This window comes from Metopolophium dirhodum, chromosome 6, assembly GCF_019925205.1.
Source record: "Metopolophium dirhodum isolate CAU chromosome 6, ASM1992520v1, whole genome shotgun sequence".
NCBI classification, from domain to species: domain Eukaryota; kingdom Metazoa; phylum Arthropoda; class Insecta; order Hemiptera; family Aphididae; genus Metopolophium; species Metopolophium dirhodum.
The window spans coordinates 23,895,241-23,915,441 of record NC_083565.1 but is presented as its reverse complement, the minus strand read 5'-3'; the positions used below and the strand labels follow the sequence as shown (position 1 = coordinate 23,915,441).

At 32.8% G+C, this 20,201-nt stretch overlaps 1 protein-coding gene across 2 annotated transcripts; it reads left to right on the top strand.

Moving 5' to 3' along the window:
* Window positions 1–12,210: 12,210 nt before the first annotated feature.
* LOC132946698 (serine/threonine-protein kinase pakF-like) lies at window positions 12,211–16,505 on the top strand. Of its 2 annotated transcripts, none has more exons than XM_061016758.1 (10): window positions 12,211–12,537; window positions 13,762–13,861; window positions 13,935–14,214; window positions 14,286–14,465; window positions 14,576–14,823; window positions 14,941–15,090; window positions 15,162–15,604; window positions 15,686–15,909; window positions 15,969–16,160; window positions 16,236–16,505. In XM_061016758.1, the coding sequence occupies exons 1-10, from the start codon at window positions 12,355–12,357 to the stop codon at window positions 16,390–16,392; spliced, it is 2,157 nt and encodes a 718-aa protein (XP_060872741.1). In that variant the 5' UTR covers window positions 12,211–12,354; the 3' UTR covers window positions 16,393–16,505. The 2 variants fall into 2 exon arrangements, with proteins under 2 accessions (XP_060872741.1, XP_060872742.1); XM_061016759.1 differs by lacking the exon at window positions 12,211–12,537 and adding an exon at window positions 12,647–12,782.
* The last annotated feature ends 3,696 nt before the right edge of the window (window positions 16,506–20,201 follow it).

Genomic DNA, 20,201 nt, shown 5'->3' with positions numbered 1-20,201 from the left:
GTTCCAATATTTCTGATAATCAGGCGTTTGTACCATAATAAGAGTTGCAACTGAAACGTAAAATCAGGTTAAATTGCGTAAAACCCCGGCGAGGTCGCAGCTATAATATATTATACGTATTACGCATGCGCGCACACATTATTTGCAAGCAGGCTTCTTATTCGCTTGTCAAACTCGTGACTATATTATTAGCAAGGTGTTACTGTCTATATATTTTATTATCATTTGAAAATATTATATTAAAATGTTCAATAGGTACTTACCGCAAAACTCTACGATTGGGTCCAAAAACTTTGCAGAAATATTAACCATAATTAAATCTGTACGCAGACAATAATTAACTCTTCTATTAAAAGAAACAACTGATGCGTGATTACACAAAAGATACAATAAACCATGTGATTCAATTATAAACACACTCGTTGCCATGTAACAACATCTATCTATATGACTATATTATTATATAAAAAAACAGGTGGTAGATGTCGCTCTGCTGTACAGTAGGTTCAGAGTGGGTGGGTCAATGTATAATGGATTGTATTAAGCTTGAATTCAAGGATATAATATCATTGTATAAGAAAAACGATTCTGAGCAAAAACGGTGGGTCAGTCTGGTTTTTTTAAATTGTTATTATTTATTATAGCCTTTAAGTAGAATTAATATTATAATATTATTATTATTTTTTAGTCGTTGCTACAGTGATAAACAAATCGTTGGAAATTAAAACCTTTTTTAAGCGGTTTTTCGTAATTTGTCAGAAGTTTTTCCCGTGGCATCAAATAACTATTGAGAAAATCGAAAAATGACCTCTTTAAAGTATCATCTTGATCCAATTTGCTAAAGATAAGGTACCTACTATATGTTAAAATCATGGGGATTTTAATTTATAACGCTTTGTTTTTGCCAGAGCAACGAATAAAAAATAATAATAATATTATAATATTAATTCAAGTTTAATACAATCCATTATACATTGTCCCACTTGTAACCTAACCTACTGTACAACAGAGCGACATCCACGTACCCGCTTTTCATTGATTTGAATTATTATTTTTCGTCAATAAATATATATATAAATAAATGTTCGTGTGTAGATTAGACCTCTGGGAAAAAGATAGGTTAATTTAAAAAAGGTTAAATTTGGTTTTTTTTTATTCATCGGATTTTAATACGGTTAGGTTAAATTAGGATTTTGTATTAATTAATTATATTAATCCATCGTAGGTGGAATTTAGTAAAAACGACAAACTTGGTATAACTGTGATACTCTAGATCTAATTCATACACTTTCGTACAAACAGCACGGGGTCCGCGATCTACCACAGGTTAGGTTAGGTTCCTGTTAATATACTGCTGCGAACCAGAATTTTTATTCTGGTCAACAGAAAAGTTAAGACAAATTTTGAACACTATGGTGTATGCATACACCGAATATTAAATAATGAATTGAACAAAGTTTGAGTCATATAGAGTTGGTACATTTAACGGGCAACAAAGTGCACGGGATCAGCTATTTTTAATAAAAATATATTTATCAATAATACCGCTAGAAACATTTCAATACGTTTTCATTAACCGTTTTTTTTATTTACTTGCCGATCACATTAAACAATATAATTTGAATAAAAAATTATACATATCATCGTCCGAAGGCAAAATAAACAACCAATCTACACGGGCGAAGCTGTTACGGGCCGGCTAGTTTATATATATATAAATTAATGTTTGTGTGTAGATTAGACCTGTGGAAAGAAGATAGGCTAATTTAAAAAGGGTTTAATCTGGTTTTTTTATTCATCGGATTTTAGTACGGTAAGTATTAGGTTAGGATTTGGTATTAATTGATTATATTAATCCACCGTAGGCGCAATTAAGTAAAAATGACAAAATTGGTATAACTTTGATACTTAAGAGTTAAATCATACACTTACGTACAAACAGCACGGGCTCTACCGCAGGTAGATTGCCTACCTGATAATATACTGTTATGGGCCACAGAAAAGTTATGATAAATTTTGAACACTATACACCGAATGTTAAATAACGAATTGAACAAAGTTGGAGTCATACTATAGAGTTGATAATATATATTTAACGGACAACAAAGTGCGCGGGATCGGCTAGTACCTATAATATAATAGTTGTATTATACTTGTATAATATATCCCAACAATAAAAATAGCGAATACCTACGATTTAATTATAAATTATGTTTGGCTCGATGACGGAGCGCCAGAAATAGTCCTAGTATTATATTAGAGATTATACTTTTCTAGAATATATCTTGCATTTAAATGGAAATTTCAAGAGTTTAATAAATTGGACTTATTATAAAGTATTCGTGAGATTTACCATGTATTTTTAATGGGTCGGTACTTCAAGGATATCTTATTGAAAATGTACTCTGCTGTAGGATGTATCGATTCTTCAAAGTGAAATGTCATGGGACTTTTGAGATGTGCAAAAGATTTTATTTGAAATTTCACAGAAATTATGAAAACTGTCTAGGATTTTATAGGAAAATTAGTTTTTGAGAAATGTCATAAATTAAATAAGAATTGTTAAGTATTTTATGATAAATGCATGTTACTCTGTGAAATATCAAACCTTTAATGAGTGATATATTTTCTAATACAAATGCCATGTATTTTATGGAAGACATTAAGATTTTTATTAAGAATTATATACATACATAAAATATTAAAATATATAATATATCTAGTATCTAATGGGAAATTTCAAGAGTTTAATCAGAAGTAAGTTCTTATACGAATAGAACAATGCAGCAAATTTGCTTGATTTTTAGATCATAACTTTAAATGTATTAGTCAATTAATATTATAAAATGTATATTAGTCAAAAAACTATCATATCTTTGCTTCATATCTAAAATAATTAATTAACTACAACCGTACCTACATCTTCGTTATTCGTTTTTTATGTCTCGTACTGTTTGACATCAACTGCAGTCGAACTCTTAGGGTTTTATGGTCGAATTTTACGATGACGGGTCGTCCTTTCGTCGTGTACATTATATTATTATATGCGTCGAAACTTGGGCACAATGTCATATGTATCTTTACAATGAGATGTTGTGTTGTTAAAAATATATTTTAATTCACTCAAGTCGAAACCGCCTGACGTGGAGCTGCACCGTGATTGTAATATACATTACGCTAAGAGCGCGAAAAACAAAAAAATAATATAATATAATTATTAATGTGTTATACATAGTCATCGGTCACGATCATATCTGTATAAATTGATATAGAGATCTAAACCGCGCGGTGTGCGATTACACGTCATATTATTATAATTAAACCGCATCATTATACGGAATTCGTTAAAATAAATCGAAAACTTGTGTCGAAATGGCAGCAGGCTATTATATCATTACAATAATTAATACCGCGATTCGACGGTAATTCCATATTATAATATTATTATCATTATTTACGGGACGCATACCGCGACCTTTACGCGTGTTAGTCGGGTCGGCGATGGCGATGCGCGCGAAATTAGCACCCCGACTTTGTCAAGAAAATATCTCAATTATCTCGAAAACATATATTTTCATCAAATTTAGTGATTTATAATACGAAATAAGTATGCGATTCGCCAAAACCGAACATCAGCCTAACCTTACCTAAAGTCTAATCATATTTTTAATGTTTAAATTATTATAATATAAATCCGCAACTTGATAACTATAATAATATGGTTTTTTCAATATAAATCTTAACAGTTAATTAACTTTTAATTTAATCTTCTTAAAAACCACCGTCACCTAATCCCCGCCCCTAATCGAAATGTCAGTGTTTTAATTTTTTTACAATTATATGTATACACCACAGTTTAGCTGGTGATTGTAGGCAACTATAAGAATATTAGCGACTTGTGGTTTGCTAGTCATTATACTCATTTGCCACACATTTCCTGCGTGAGCCTTATATAAAGTCGTGTTATTATAATATTCTACCTGCAGTTACTGGAGCTAATACCTATACATACCTCGGTATCCCTGGCCGTGCGTCGGTCTACCTATTTGATATCGCATTCCCAAAAATACTGATGATGGGTCATAAAGTCGATTATGCAATACTGTACTATTGTCTCCATGTATGCGTTTAAGTCTCCTAACCGTTTTTTGTCCCTGACTACTACCCCCTTTTTGTTTTCGTTAGCCGAAATCTAACGAAATGATTTCGGTTAAGCGATTGGTGACATGCGTGCCTATGCGGATCCCTGCTTTCTAATAGAATCACAATATTTGTAAGCTGTTGTCAATATACTCGCTTAACATTGTAGGTACATCGTAAACTAATATATTCATACGTGGGTAATCAAAGGGCTCGCGCCCGTATATAATGCACTTTAAATAAATATTATATTATTGTACAGCATAGCCGGCTGTGCAGTAAGTCGTAAATGTTGTACACATTAGTGTTTGGAATTAATATCATATAAGTTTACGTGCGGCTGAGATCGTTTCGAATTCAAAACCAGATAGGTCGGGTTCTGATATGTTGACACATTTTACGACGCCTCCTTGTTTCGTGTACCGCTTAACGTCGGAGCAGGTGCCGAATGCTTATAGGTTTTTTTCATACACAACACGCTGGCGGAGATAAATATTTTTGTAAAAGGTATGTTATTGTTGTTATGATGTTATTTTATACTATGATATTAATTATTAAGGTATTTCTGTGTAGCTGTATAGTGTATACCAACGTTTTGTACTCTTTTTTTTTGGTAACGCGTATTCTATTTCACAACGTAACAATATGTATAGGTACCTCCTATATAATATGATATATTACAATATATTATATTGTATGCCTACTTAAAACGGATTATGGAAAGTAAAAAAGGTTTTCGACAATGTCTCCGAGTAACTGTATACATCTGTGTACATTGTACAAAATACAAATAGGGACCTGCATTACCAGCTATCATTAAGTTTCTATGATGGCGTTGAAATGGTTAAACAGATTCCGCAGCTATAATGCATTATACTCACTGTTTTACACTGATATAATGTAAATATTAATAATAATTATTATTATTATTAGGAGTCGTTTTTACAAGTTTTACTTATAGATACAATATTTAAAAGATTATTAAATAAAAAAATAATAATATTACGAATGATCGATACTTTAAATAATACAAATCATTGTTAATGGATGTACCTAATCTTTTAAAAGAACCATTAACATATTATGTTGTTTCATATTGTGATATAAAACAAAATAATATTATTGTTGATGTTTGAAAATTATTTATTATATATTAATTTGTTTAATGATAAGTATGCCTATATATCATAAGTATATATATTTTAAATTAAATACCTATTAATAATATTGTAGTAATTACACTAATAAGCTTTTAAAAAATATTTGATCAATCAATTTCATGTGGTTGTCAGTAATATAAATTATAGTTTGGGGGTTATTTTTCTGAGGGTCGGGGGTTTTTTTCCGGGGATTTGTATTCTACAGTTCACTATCTGTATATTAGTTCAGTGAATATACTGTAAAATTATGTATAATAATCTTACCAATATGCTGACATACATCGTTTCCTTAAAACAATTTCAGGTAGGTATACAGCTATAATGATATTAATTAGTAATTACCATATATTTTATCATAGGCAATATATTATAATTATTAAGTATACTTTAGAAAATAATTGAATATTTCTCTTTGGGGGAGGAGGCTATGACATGTTTGGTGAGGAGGCGATTGTTCCTACTACGTATATTATTGCGCATTAATACGCATTGTAATTATTTTGGTACCAAGGTAACCATCGCTAACCAAGCAATGATGCCGTGAAGGGAAATGCCAAATTAATGGAATAGAAATTTGGGTTCATAATATAGATACATTGTGTCCTACGTTAACACGGCAAATACGATGCGTATCGATGAACAATTTCTATTCTGAGTTCTGGCAATCAGACCATGCTTTTCGAAAATCGTATGCATCTGATGCGATAAATTACAAGCCGTTATGTTCATATTTGTAATCGTCGTGAGAACACAGCGTTAAAGATAATTGTGTAGTAATAATAGACATTTTTGAGCATGGTTTAACTTTTTTTACTCAATTATTTGAGTAAACAATATAATAGGGTTCCTATTGGGATCGGTGGCCTTTAAATATTTTGGGTGACCGAGCCATAGTTAGCTACGTGTCTACTGTCTATATACCTATAGCTGAATAGCTAGGCGTATTTAGGTGATCTGGTGATATTATATATTATGCCTTGTGGACATCGTCTACTCGTCAGCTATATGTATATACAGATAGAAGTATAGACTATGTAGGACCAATATATAGGCGGGTATATATAACCCGAGAGGTTTATAAGCATTCGAGTAAAATCAAAATGCGTTTAAGTGTAAAATTTAACGATAAGTGCAAACAGCGTTTGAGATTATGTGGGAATGCTTAGCCCCTACATTTCTCCCTATTTGCTCCTTTTATGAGTACAAAAGTACAATACCTATATATTACCTACATATGAAACGATTGGCAACGATCGTCCTATATATTGACGGTAAGGCCGCGGCCCGTCTCATCGATGGGTATGCTAAGAAAAACCCATTTTCCTTGTCAGAAAACGGGTCATAAATCGTCAATAACTATATATACAGTGCCCGGCATTATTTTTATTATAATATTACATGCAGAAAGACATTAAAATTTCGATTCTGATATATATATCGGAACTGTACCGGGCGTCCAAGCGACAGCGGCGATTCGCGGTTTTTTTCTATCGTAACAAATAAAAAAAACACACATCATTGTAAAATTAATATGCTCATCGCTCCACTCAGAATCTAAAATGCAAACGAAACGGTGGTGATTTTTCGTGGTAGAGGCCACAGCAGAAGCGTAACCAGGGGTTTATGTACCTCCACCTCCATTGGCCGTGTTTATTTTAGTCTATATTATAACATTATATAATTGGAAAATTATTTCACAGAAGTCCTATAGCTCCCCTCCCCCCCCCCCCCCCCGGCCCAATAAAAAAAGCATACACAATTCCTGGCTACACCACTCGGCTGCAGCAGACGGATTGCACGATGACCGCCACCGCGAATACGTCGCATCAATGTACACGCGATATATGGGTACGCAATAGGAACGGCACACGACAGACGCGTATTTATTTATAACCTATACCTCGGCATTCCGACGCGAAGTAATTTCTCCTCTTATATTATTATTATTCGAACGCCGCCATCGCGTATTATAAATCGCCGTGCGGCTTTCCATACGGTCATCGTTCCCATTTAGGTATAATATATTGAATGGATGTACCTATACCTACAACATATACTATACCTATATACTATGTATGATATTATTATTAATGCATATAGGTATATAATACTCGCAGTGGTCCACACTCACGGCATAAGCCTATACCTATAATATAGCATACACACCAAACGAACGAATAATTTGACGTTTTTTTGGTGCCATATACGCGTGCGTGGGTGTGCGTGCTCGGCGTGTGCACATGGGTACATATAATATGCTATCAATAATAATAATTTTACTATTATTATAATACTGTTATTATATTTTGTCGTCCGCGGTTCACGTGTACACGATGACCCTCGCGCTGACCCGGCAGACCGCGGGCGAGACCTATCGCCGCCGCCGCGCCGCCTCGGACCTCGCGGCCCCGCAACAGGCGGGTAAGGACGTGGTAGCGTCGCCGACGGCGTCTCGTACGCGATATCGCGCGCAGTGATATACGACCGGAAACCGAAATTTCGCCTCGTTTACGCCGATAACCGTCTGTGACTTGCGACTCGTGTGAGGGTCTACGTATTATTATGATTGTGACGCACCGCCGCCGAGTGCGTACGATAGTAATAATATGTTTTGCAGTGCATATCATAATAATTATATATACCTATGCCTATGCGTAAAAATTTGGAAGGCGAGCGAAGGTGCAGGCCTGTAGAGGCGTGCAGAGATTATTCTGCAGACCGGAAGTTCGCAGAGTTCGCGGGTTATGGGTAGGCACACTCGATACTGTGGTGTTGTGGAGACCTATAACGACCCGTCATCGAATATACTTATATTGTAACGCCGCAATAATAATATATTATGCAGTCCGATGCTCCGAATGCTCCCGGACACACCAGAATCTTCTTCTTCTCGGGCGCGGATCCAAACCGAAGATCTGAGGGGGGTGGGGGCAATTTTTTACCACACAAACACAATTACAAATTACAATAGAATACACTTTATTCTAAATTTTAATTTTTTTCCCAATATTAGTATACCTATAGGCTATAATATTAATAAAATAAATCAATTAGTGATATTACATTATATTAAATAACAAAATCCAAACGTTTTTTCATACTGTCGCTTTTTCCAAAACAGTCAATTATTATTAGGTCCATGTTTATGAAAACTTCCCTATAAAAATTGGAGAAATAATATGTCGGGGGGGGGGGGGGGGGGGCTGGGTACCTAGGCTCCTCCAGGATCCATCCCTGCTTCTTCTCGTGTCCGCTTGGAAGTTGGAATTGCCGATATTCACATTCAGTAATAAAATAAGTCTATACTAATATATAAAATGATAGCGTTTGTTTGTATGTTCGGAATAAACTCCGAAAGTACTGAACCAAATAGAAAGCCACATTCTTATTGTGAGTGTCATAGGCTAATTAAAAAATGGAATTGATCACCCCCCGTAGGTGCTCAAACAGGCATTTTAAGATTTACGATAGAAATTTATTAATGGTTGCTATGGGTTATATATAAATTAATGTTTATGTATAGATTAAACCTCTGGGAAGAAGATAGGTAAATTTAAAAATGGTTAAATTTGTTTTTTTATATTCATCGGATTTTAGTACGGTCATAGGTTAGGTTAGGATTTTTTATTAATTGATTATCCACCGTTTTTATTTATTCCACCGTAAGTGGAATTAAGTAAAAACGACAAACTTGGTATAAACAGCACGGGGTCCGCAATCAACCGCAGGTATATTGCCTACCTGATAATATACTGCTGCGAATCAGAATTTTTATTCCAGGCAACAGAAAAGTTAAGATAAATTTTGAACACCATACACCGAATATTAAATAACGAATTGAACAAAGTTTGATTCATACAGACTTGGTACATTTAACGGGAAACGAAGTGCACGGGATCAGCTTGTAGTAAATATTATATAAATGATAAGTTAATAAATGAATAAATAAATAATATTAATGGTCGGGGTAACTTTGTCAAATCTTATATTATTGTAGCCAATGCGTAGCTACGTCTATAGCATTCTTGTTCATTAGTACTGGATCTTCAGTAGTTGTCAAGTGTAACTCGTCATTGAGTAAGTCATATAGTGATAAGAGTGTGTGTAAAATTTAATTTCAATGATAAATCATTGCATTCGAAACACGATTCTGAGCGAAGATGGTCTGTCAGATAACTTACCCCAAATAGCCAAAAGTAGGTACCATTGTACCAATGTCCTATACCTTATATTATAGATATACCTAGTACCTACCTATACATACATTAATATATTATATTATTTATTTGATGTACCTATATTATTTAAATATCATAATATATTATAATCCCGGAGATGTTTCTATATTATATAGGTATAGTTAATCGTTTATTTAGTTCGTTACCACGATAACAAACAAACTATTTAAATACCCAAGAAAATAGTTAAAACACTTGTACGGCCATTGGTGCCGTCGACATATAGAGATGTTTCGGTTAAATAAGCTACCAGACTGCCAATATCCTCTGAAGCTGCTGATAGCAAGAGTGAAAGTGTTGTCGGCTAGTTAGATCTTAGATCGGGCATCTCTTTTTCACATTTTATCGTCTTTACGTTTCAGAAAAATAATGGCTACTTAATCCGTTCTGAGCGAAACTAGTCGATTTTAATCAACAAGTATTTAAACGTCCTGGTTCGATCTACGGCCAATAGCAAAATTTTTGCACTATTTTTATATATTTTATTATTTTTTATCGATTGCCATAAAATAAATACGTGCTCATTGTATTTGTGACGCATATATGTTACGCATTATTGATTTTTTATCCATAATATAACAATGACAAGCTGTTTTCGGTTTATTTTGTAAGCAGAGGTTAAGGTTAAAATATTACTGCGTTTATAGTTTAGGTGAACAATCGCGGAGTGGAACTACAGCAAGACTTTAACGCTCGTTTGAACTTTGTGCGACGAGATGGGATTATATTTTATATGTTAAAATCGATATTGATGTTCTAAAATTGTTCAAACTGCTGCTGATACAATATAATATAATCATGTATAGGTAGGTACAAAAACCTTTTGCTCTTCAAAAACACAAAAAAAATTGCAAGTCTACTCGGGAAATGAGTGCAGCCTGGTGCACAGATAAAAGCGGATTATCCTGCGTGGCGTAATCAATGAGTATTCAATAATACAAGTAAATAATAATATGCAAGTATAGCACTATATATACATATACCTATATATATATTATACTATATTATAATATAATACCACCGACAGTGTAGGCAAGTACATACAGTGGCGTACGCAGGATTTTTCAATAGGGGGGGGGGGGGCTTGAAAATTAGTTACCATTTTATTTTTATTTTGTCCAGTCTAATAATTTTAGACGTTTATTTGAGATATTTTAAAATGTTTGTAACTTCTCTACTTTTCTGGTAGTAAAAATGCTCTGGTCTTATAAACTTCGATGCCCGATGTATGTTTTTGGAAGCAAATTGGATCTAGTTGGTACTTTTTGTAATGATAATATTATAATAATGTTATAATAACGTTATACTAATATTATTCGTTATTATAATGTTATAATAATATTATTAAACAAAAAATTACTGTCTGGGTTGGTTATATACCGTCCTTACTTGGATTGTATTTGATTAATTAAAAATTGTTTTTCTTTAAATTACAATAAAAAAGCTTAAAAATGTAATACGTATGTTTTTATTATAGCTAAAATATTAACGATACATAGGCATCATGGTTATTTTTCATAAGCATTTAAAGTTCAAATTTCGTCAAAACCACAATTAATTTGTAGTTTAAAACTTATAAAATATAAGGCTAGACTATGTCTTACATACAAGTAGTTCATACTTTTATCGAAAAATTACAGATAATTTTAGGAAAATTGGTATGCAAATATAATGTTTTTTCAAAAATAAATTCATTCTGGTAAGACGTATATAAAATTTACGCCTTGCTTACTATAGTTGACAGTTGAAACTTGATAAATATTTTTTTTTCAAAGTAATAATATTACGGGCAATGGGGGAGGGGCTTCAGTCCGTTATCCCCCCCTGCGTACGTATGTGTGTGTGTGGTTTCTCTCTATCTTCTCGTCAATATATATAATTATTTTTATAATTGTATAAAGTAATATGTGGTGACACGTGCATGCGCGTAAGTAAAATTACAGACGCACAATATCCCGATATCCGGTCACTATGATGGCTCCAATCCCTATACAAGTTGATCGGTACTACGAATTACACACACTAATGTTCAATTACTTTCAACGCATTCACGAGACCCAAATAACTTGCCCAAATAAAATGCCTAGTTTTCACTCCTCAGAATGGATTACGCTCCAGCCCCTTTAAAAGAAATCAATGCATGAAACAAAATATATCGGACATTTTTATAAGTTATAACCAAAGTTAATGCCCCCCCCCCATCCCCAAACACCGCGGGCTCCAGCGGTGGCGATCAAAAACCTTGTTTTGTCTTGGGAGTGCCCCCGCGGTGGTGGTAAATCGTGTCAGGACTCATTTTACCGCCACCGCCACCGTGCTGTTCCGCCGTTTGGCTCTAGATGGAAACCGTACTTACGGTGACGACACATGCGGGCGGGCGCGTGCTATTTATATTATTATATTTATATTATATTCTGACCGTCCTGTTCTGCGCGCAGTGCGTTGCCCGCATGCGACGAAATACAAGCTATTTTGTTTTTCCCCGCATGCGTGCACATCGGCTAGCCAGGACACGGCGCGCGGCAAGATATAGTTGTAGTACATGGCCACTCGCTTTATTACCATAGATTTTCTATAAGTAAACGTCTATTACACCCCCCCTCCCCATCCCTCCCCACCGACCTACCGATAACCGTAATCGTCGCCCACCCGACGGATCGTTTCCAGTCCGTCGTCTCTGCGAATATTGAATTTTGGTCTATTTTTACAATTTATGGGGACTATTATGCCCAATATCGAATTTCGGTATGTTGACGCAGAGTGCGCGACGCATCATCGTGAATTAATCGTTGTTGACAATAAAACGAGACGCAATAATGTTATCGTTACATCATTGTAGTTGTTGGTCAACGGTTTTGTCGCGCAGCGGTCTTCAATCGTCCGGTCGTCGTTCGCACGGCGAAAAATCCGTTTACTTCGTCATGATCGTTTACGTGATATTATTATTCTGTGTGTTCAACACGTCTGTGGCGGCAGCAGCAGCAGCTGATGACGGAAAGGTAATATTTACAGAGTTATTACTGTTATTTCTCAGAACTCGGAATCTTTTTTTATCATTGAATAATGTAACACGTCCGTCACCAGTCGGCAGTCGTGCTGGGAAGGAACGCGTTCAGAGGAACAACTATCTATAGTTCCACTGCAGTGGCGGCTGTGTGGGATTATTTGAAGCAATTGCTTTCATGTCCGAAATGGGCGTGTAAATATATATATATAACCGTAAGACCTCGACACAAATATCATGGTAAATGTTATGATAAATTAATAATATTGTTAATGGCCCCTGCTGCCGCTAATAAATTTTGGTCCAATTCAAGGGTGGTAAAAATATTTGAAATATACAATATGCTTCAAAGTCTCCACAGTTTCGCGCCGCCACTGAGTTCCAGTGATTTCGTTCGATTTTCATGAACTTCACGGGAACGTCGTTCCTTTTTCTTTTCGTGCGAAGGAATATAATATTGGAATTTCGTTCATTCTGTAGATTTTAGAGGAACATAAACGATTTTACCTATTTGTTCAATTTTTTCGTTAATTTATTCTCAAGTAGGTATAGGTAGGGAATTTAAATAATTTTTAGTGCAAGTTTTTGTAATTTTTTTTTTTAGAAATTTAGTCGATATAAATTATTATGAGCTTTTATATTTAACCTATATACCTCAATATACGATAATATTAGTATTAATGTTAATAAATTAATTCCATTAATACCTATTCCAATAATAACAATGTTTACAAAATGTCAAGTCAGTCACGGTGATCTTACAGGTTTTTACTTTTATGAAATAAACAAATTAAAAATTTTAAAACCATAATAACTACATAATTACCTGAGTAAACAATTTATTACTACCTCTTAAAATTTTTGATGAACGAGGAAAGGAACTAGTTTATGTAAGCCAGGAACTAGAAACAAGATGAATATGAACTAATAGGTACCATTTTTAAAGGAACTTTCCAAGGACTGCAGTCCATTACAGTGACATAATCTGCAGCACTAAAACTAACTTACATAATATGTCATAGCGACTTCCTCGTTACTTTTTTGTTAGTTAATTGCTTAGTTATAATACTGTTATGTTTGGAATTTCTGATATATTTTACCTTACAATTTTTGTTGTAGTACAAATTCTAAAGTAATTTTTTTTTTTTTTTGATAAGGGGATTAATTATTAACAATAGCTGTAGGTAACTACTGTTTAACTAATTATTTTTTATTTTAGAATGAAATCATACTTGTTTCGAATCATAAAATGTATTCAAGAACTACCGAAATTATGGATACACCTATAAGTGTTTATTCCACAAATCAAACAATCAATGGTATGCATATTCGTAACAATTGTTTTATCTTTAATTTACTTATGTTATAAACTAAAATAAAAATGTATCTTAGGTGTATCAATTAATATACGTACAAATACATATTATATTTTGGAATCTTCTGGCTCATTATATGCATTTTCAAAGAATAAGACAAAAACTTTATTAACAACTAGAGAAATATTAACAGACATTTCCTACGATTGGCTGAATCATCAGCTTTATATTTTAATACAATCTAACACAACAACAGCGTACAGTATTAAAAAAATTGATTTGGAACATGAAATATTAGAAGAAGTAGTATCTGGATTTGGTGCAATAACTCAGATTGAAGTGGACCCTTACAATGGGTAATTGTTTTGATTAATATTATTATGAGTGTATGATTATTATTGTATTTATTTAATTTCATTTATGACAGATTTTTATTTTGGACCTCGAAATTGGGACTGCATAGTTTTGATTTGGCCGATTCTGAAAAGTCAAATATACTAATTTTAAAAAACGAAGATATCGGTCCATTTGTTATAAACTATATACAGTCATGTTTGTTCGTGATATTCCGAAAGCAAAACACCATAATGTCTGTTTCTTTGGATGGGTAAGTTTGAAAAACTAATGTACTAAAGATAATTATTTCCTGATGTAGGTGTTCATACATTTTTCTGTAGTTGATTTTTAAATCAATGTCTTTATTTTGGTGTATTTCAGTCAGAAAGTAATAAATATTAGAAATAACACACATACAGCGCTATTTTCTGATGCTATATCTTTATTATATGTGAATGAATTATTTTATTGGTCGAATGGTTCTGTAATAATGAGAGAAGACTACTTTATTGATGATAACAAATACTATCAAACTATATATCCAGAAATTCATTTTAAAGTCAATTTATTAATATCTAATTTTATTGATCAACAACCAATACCGTCTCCTAGAAATCCCTCAAAGTCAAGTAAAATATCACATAAGTTATTATTTTTCATTGAAACGACTTTACACAGTACTAATTACATTTTTTTCGACAACTTTAAAATTTAAAACTGATGTATACTGTTTTAAATAATTTTAGAAAATCATTCATTCATGTCCAAAGTGAAACATGAATTTAATGCAAAGAATCATCATTTGTGGTACGAATATGGATCAGATGAACCATGGATAATATTAATATCAGGACTTTTGTTGATTTCCCTATTTTTGACCATGGTCATCAAGTATTGTAAGTAATTTTGTTTGGAATTGTGAGTATTATTTTTAATTAATTAACCTTAATATATTTTATCATATTAGGTAGTGCTAAAAAGCCTAATATTATAAGGAAACTTAGAGAAATGCCACAATCTTTTGTACTTACTAATAATGTGGGTTATCAAAGAGCCGTGTTGTTTCAAAAAAGAGACAACAATGAATTGATCAGAATTAAACGTAAGCAAATAACGCTAACAAAAAGATTGGGATCAGGAGCTTTTGGAGAAGTTTTCGAAGGAAATGTCAAAGATATAATAAATGAAAAAGTTGAATATTGTGTTGCGTTGAAATCATTAAATGGATGTACCAGTCAATATGTATTAGAAGAATTTTTAAAAGAAGCAAAAATAATGAATAATTTAAAACATAAAAATATTTTGAGAGTTTTTGGAGTATGTTTAGATAATGAACCTAATTTTATTATTATGGAACTTATGAAAGAAGGTGATTTATTGAGTTATTTAAGAAAAACCAGACCAACCCAAGTAAGATTAATATAATTATTATTATTATTATCAAAAACAAACAAAAAATTTAAATCACATGTATCCATTATATTAATGTAGATATTGAACCGTATGGACTATATGAGAATGTGTATCGATGTAGCCGAAGGATGCTCATACCTTAAAAATATGCACCTTGTGCACAGAGATCTTGCAGCACGTAATTGCCTGGTATCGTCTTCCGACCCTAAAGAGCAAGTTATAAAAATTGGTGATTTTGGATTGGCAAGAAAAATGTATGCACATTGTTACCGAAAAGAAGGAGAAGCTTTACTGCCTGTTCGGTACTATCAATATCTGAAGTATATTTTGTGGTGGTATCTACATTTTATTTTTATCTTAGATGGATGTCACCAGAATCACTAGTGGATGGTGTCTATACCAGTCAATCCGATGTTTGGGCCTTTGGTGTCTTGTTATGGGAAATTATGTCTCAAGGTCATCAACCTTATCCAGGACTATCTAATATAAATGCCATGTATTATGTTCAACACGGTGGAAGGCTTGAAAAACCAATAAATTGTCCAAAAGCTTTGTAAATATACAATAACAATAAATTAGTAGATTTAATGATTTATTTTTTAATTTATATTTTTTTGTTTTATTTCAGATATAATTTGATGAAAAAATGTTGGCATATCCAGCCAGAAAAAAGGCCCACGTTTGAATTTTGTTTAAAATTCTTAAAATCATATTATATGGTTTTAGAATACATTAACAAGAGAGATACACAACTACAGATTATTCCTGAATATTTAAATTTATAATACTACAATCAAAGAAATATTGTTAATTTTTTTTTTTATATACTTTGTAAAAGTGTTACAATTATTATAACTATTGATTAGGTAATTAAACATTTTGTCAAATATGAATCATATATCCAATTCCTACCTATACCACACTGGCTAAAGGGATTTAATTAATTAGTTTTAACTACAGTTGTAGACTTGTAAATACCAATATGTCATTCATCCATTAGAGTATTCCACTCGACACCTACTGTACAGCAGAGCTGTCCCCGCTTGCCCACCTTTTTTTACAATTATATTTTATTTCGATGTGGCGATAAACAGAAATTACTGAAGGTGACTTAGATTAAGGTTCATTGCCATATTGATGATTTAATTAAGTTTTTAAAGGGGTATTAGTTGTCAAAGAAGATTTATAGATTTGTTTCATTATATTAAAACCGGTAAAGACCTCCATCAAGCAAAAGGTGAGGACAAAAAAAAGTACATACACAGTAACATCAATAGGTACCTACATTAATTATCACTCTGTTTGTAATCTAAAATATTAAATTAACGTGATATTCAAAAATATAAAAATCAGCATTGATCAGTAATCATGAAAAGTAGTTTGTATAAAATAATAAATTGTTTAAATAACTGAAACAATAAATAAAAAATGGAAGAATCAATAAAATATGTAGAAAACGATTATACACTCAACATATTTTATACTGAAGTAAAAATACAATTTTTTTAATAGTATTATATAAAAATGCATATATTTTGCGTATAAATTTTATTTGTTTAATAGTGTAATATTGACATGGGTAAATGGCAATACAAGTATTGAAGTATACGGTTTTAATTATAATTATGTAGGTTAATATCTTTTAACTATATTACAATATCAAGCGATTTATTTGATATGAGAAATGATAAAATGTTCAACTTTTCGAACATACTTCACTACAAAACTGACATCAATAATTATTATGAGTTATAACCAGTCCCTAAAATTGTGTGCACTACGTCACACTTTGTGTGGCACGAAATTTGAAAGCGTGTTATTCTAATTAAACCTTAACAATAATAGTATATGTATAATTTTATTTCTCCACATTTTTTTTTATATTTTAATGGTTTTTGTCAAACCGCATCTTAATTATTATCTACATTCTACTCGCAGACAAACACACTAAACAATATTTTGTGTTGTTACGTCTTTATACTCTTATTATAGTTATTATTATAAACTACCTATTCATTGTTATTGAGTGTTGTAGCTGTTTTTATTATTATCAGCGTTCAGCTTAAGGGGATTCCATACCGTGATTTTCTGTTTTTGTTTAACACACGCGTGACATAGGATTTTTGACGGATTCTTTGCCAAACATATCAATTGATCTAGAGAAGTGATGAGAATTCTGAAAACAGATTTGAGTTCGTCGTCAAGTCTACCTGAAATCGACTTTCCCATAATTTTGATTTTAGCTTCTCCAAAAATCGAAATACAAAAACGTTTGAATACTCTTTTTTTGATACGACGTTTTCTGGAATTTGGGGGATATCATCAAAAATGTGGGAAAGTCGATTTCAAGTAGACTTGACGACGAATTCAAATCTGTTTTCAGAATTCTTATCGCTTCAATAGATCAAATGGAATGTTTGGCAAAAAACCCGTCTAAGATACCGTGTCGCGCGTGTGTGTTGGACAAAAAAAGGAAATCACGGTATCGAATCCCCTTAATAGTGAACGGTGGTATATTATATTATACATATGTTATCTAGAAATAATTTAGATTTGACCGATTTGGGACAATGTGCGTATGGGGACTATCGAATAGTCACTATCGAACTATTCAAAAGTAGTTCACTATTCGAACTATTCGATAGTCATCTATAACCTATTCGAATATGAAAACTATTCGAATAGTTTATCGAATAGATAGTACTTGTTGCCCGTAGACCTATGATAAGATCGTTTTAAATTCGCAACCAAATTATTTAACCAGAACAGCTGGAATATTCACCACTAGTTAATCTTAACAAATAAGAATGCGATGCCGCCGTCAGTCAAAAGTCTAAAAAATACAATAGAGCAGCGACCCGTTTGCCGATAAAGGTACTCATTGTATTAAAAACAACACAAACGTACAACATAATAAACAATTAAGAGCCGTTTCACGCAAACGAGAACCACTGAGGCTATTAATAGTCCACCGAACTATTCGATAGTTTCTATTAAAAACTACTAATCGGTTATGTTAAAAACATTCGAAATTCGAATAGATATTCGATAGTTTATTAAAACTTGTAGTGTGTATTACCAGAATTCGGATATTTTAGACATGACAAATAAGATTTTAGGGACTGGTTATGACAGCTGATATTAGCTGGACGCTCAGACTCAGATTTCACAAGCATTCTGGCTCTCGAAACAAGACCGTCTGTGCGTCGGGCTGCCAAACCAGTGCTACCAACGTCTACGGTGATAAACGTTATATTCTGTGGTTACAGTAAACCTATTTTCGTGTCACTGCTCGAGCAGACCAAAATCCTGATTATTCAATAATTCCAGAAATTCAGATTGGCTCTCGACCGTTATTATTGGGGCTCGGTCGCTCGGATGTCGTTGCGTTTGCAACTTTTTGTCTATTGTGATTTGTGATCGGATTCGTTGCTAAGTAGGTTATAAATTTGTTTCAAACGAGTACCAATTAATGTATAAAACATTTAAGTGCAACTTTTTGCAGTTTTTGACCTTTTCAATTTTATCGCAATTTTGTCGATTGTCATTTTCAATACAATTTTATGTATATTTTTTTTTGTGTTTTCACTTTTTTTTGTCAGATTATACAGGAATAAGATCATATTAAACCGTGCTTACTAGTTATTATGCTTTTGTGGACAACTTTAGTAATTATCAAAAAAGTGCTGTGCGAAACTGCGAACCCGTCGGCCGTTCGTAAGTGTCTACAACCGAAATTAATTATATTATTATTGTTATTATTTTTAGAAGACAGTTAAACTTAAATAGTTCGAATTCTACAACATACCTACCTAATAATATGAAATCGGGTAACCTTTTTAAAATATTAACCTTACCTATGTTTTGTTTAGATTCTCATAGTTTACCACGGGATAAATCGTTGGCCATTTTGTTCTGGGACAGCTCTCTTGTGTTGACCTTAATAACCCAGGGCCTATGACGTTAAACCGGCAACCAAACAGTGGTCCTGAAGTTATAAATAAACCGGTAGCATTTTTTCGTAGCAGCTCTTTCTAAAGAGTTATTTGTCATGGAAACTCACGGCCATCAGTCAGATTAGTATATAACCAGGAAATTGTCAAGTTGTATTACTACCATTAAACAATGATAAATATAATTGTTCTTAATAATTTGAATTTGTTAGCGTCATCCCGAAGCAGCAGATGATTGTACGTTCCATCAAACGCGGCATAGGGTTAAAAGGATATGACACTGTAGACAGCCTCCAGTTTCCAATTCATTAGAAGATTTAGTAGAAATGTTAAACGACAAATAGGGATTGCCAAACCATTCAAAGACGTCCATCCAGGTAATTAAAAAGTATCAATAGTATAATAATATTAACAGAAGAATCGGTCAAATCTAATGACTCGCATAACATTATTTAGATTTAAACTAAACTAAATTTTTTTTATATTGTTTTTCAGTGGTGTCCTAAAGTTCATGAAACACAAATTTTCCAAAGTAAAGTGGCCTCGTTTCGTGTATTTTAAAGTCATTCCCAGTGGTTTATGCTTTCCTGATATTAATTTACCAAGAAAGTTATGGGACACTTTTGAACATTGTACGTAAT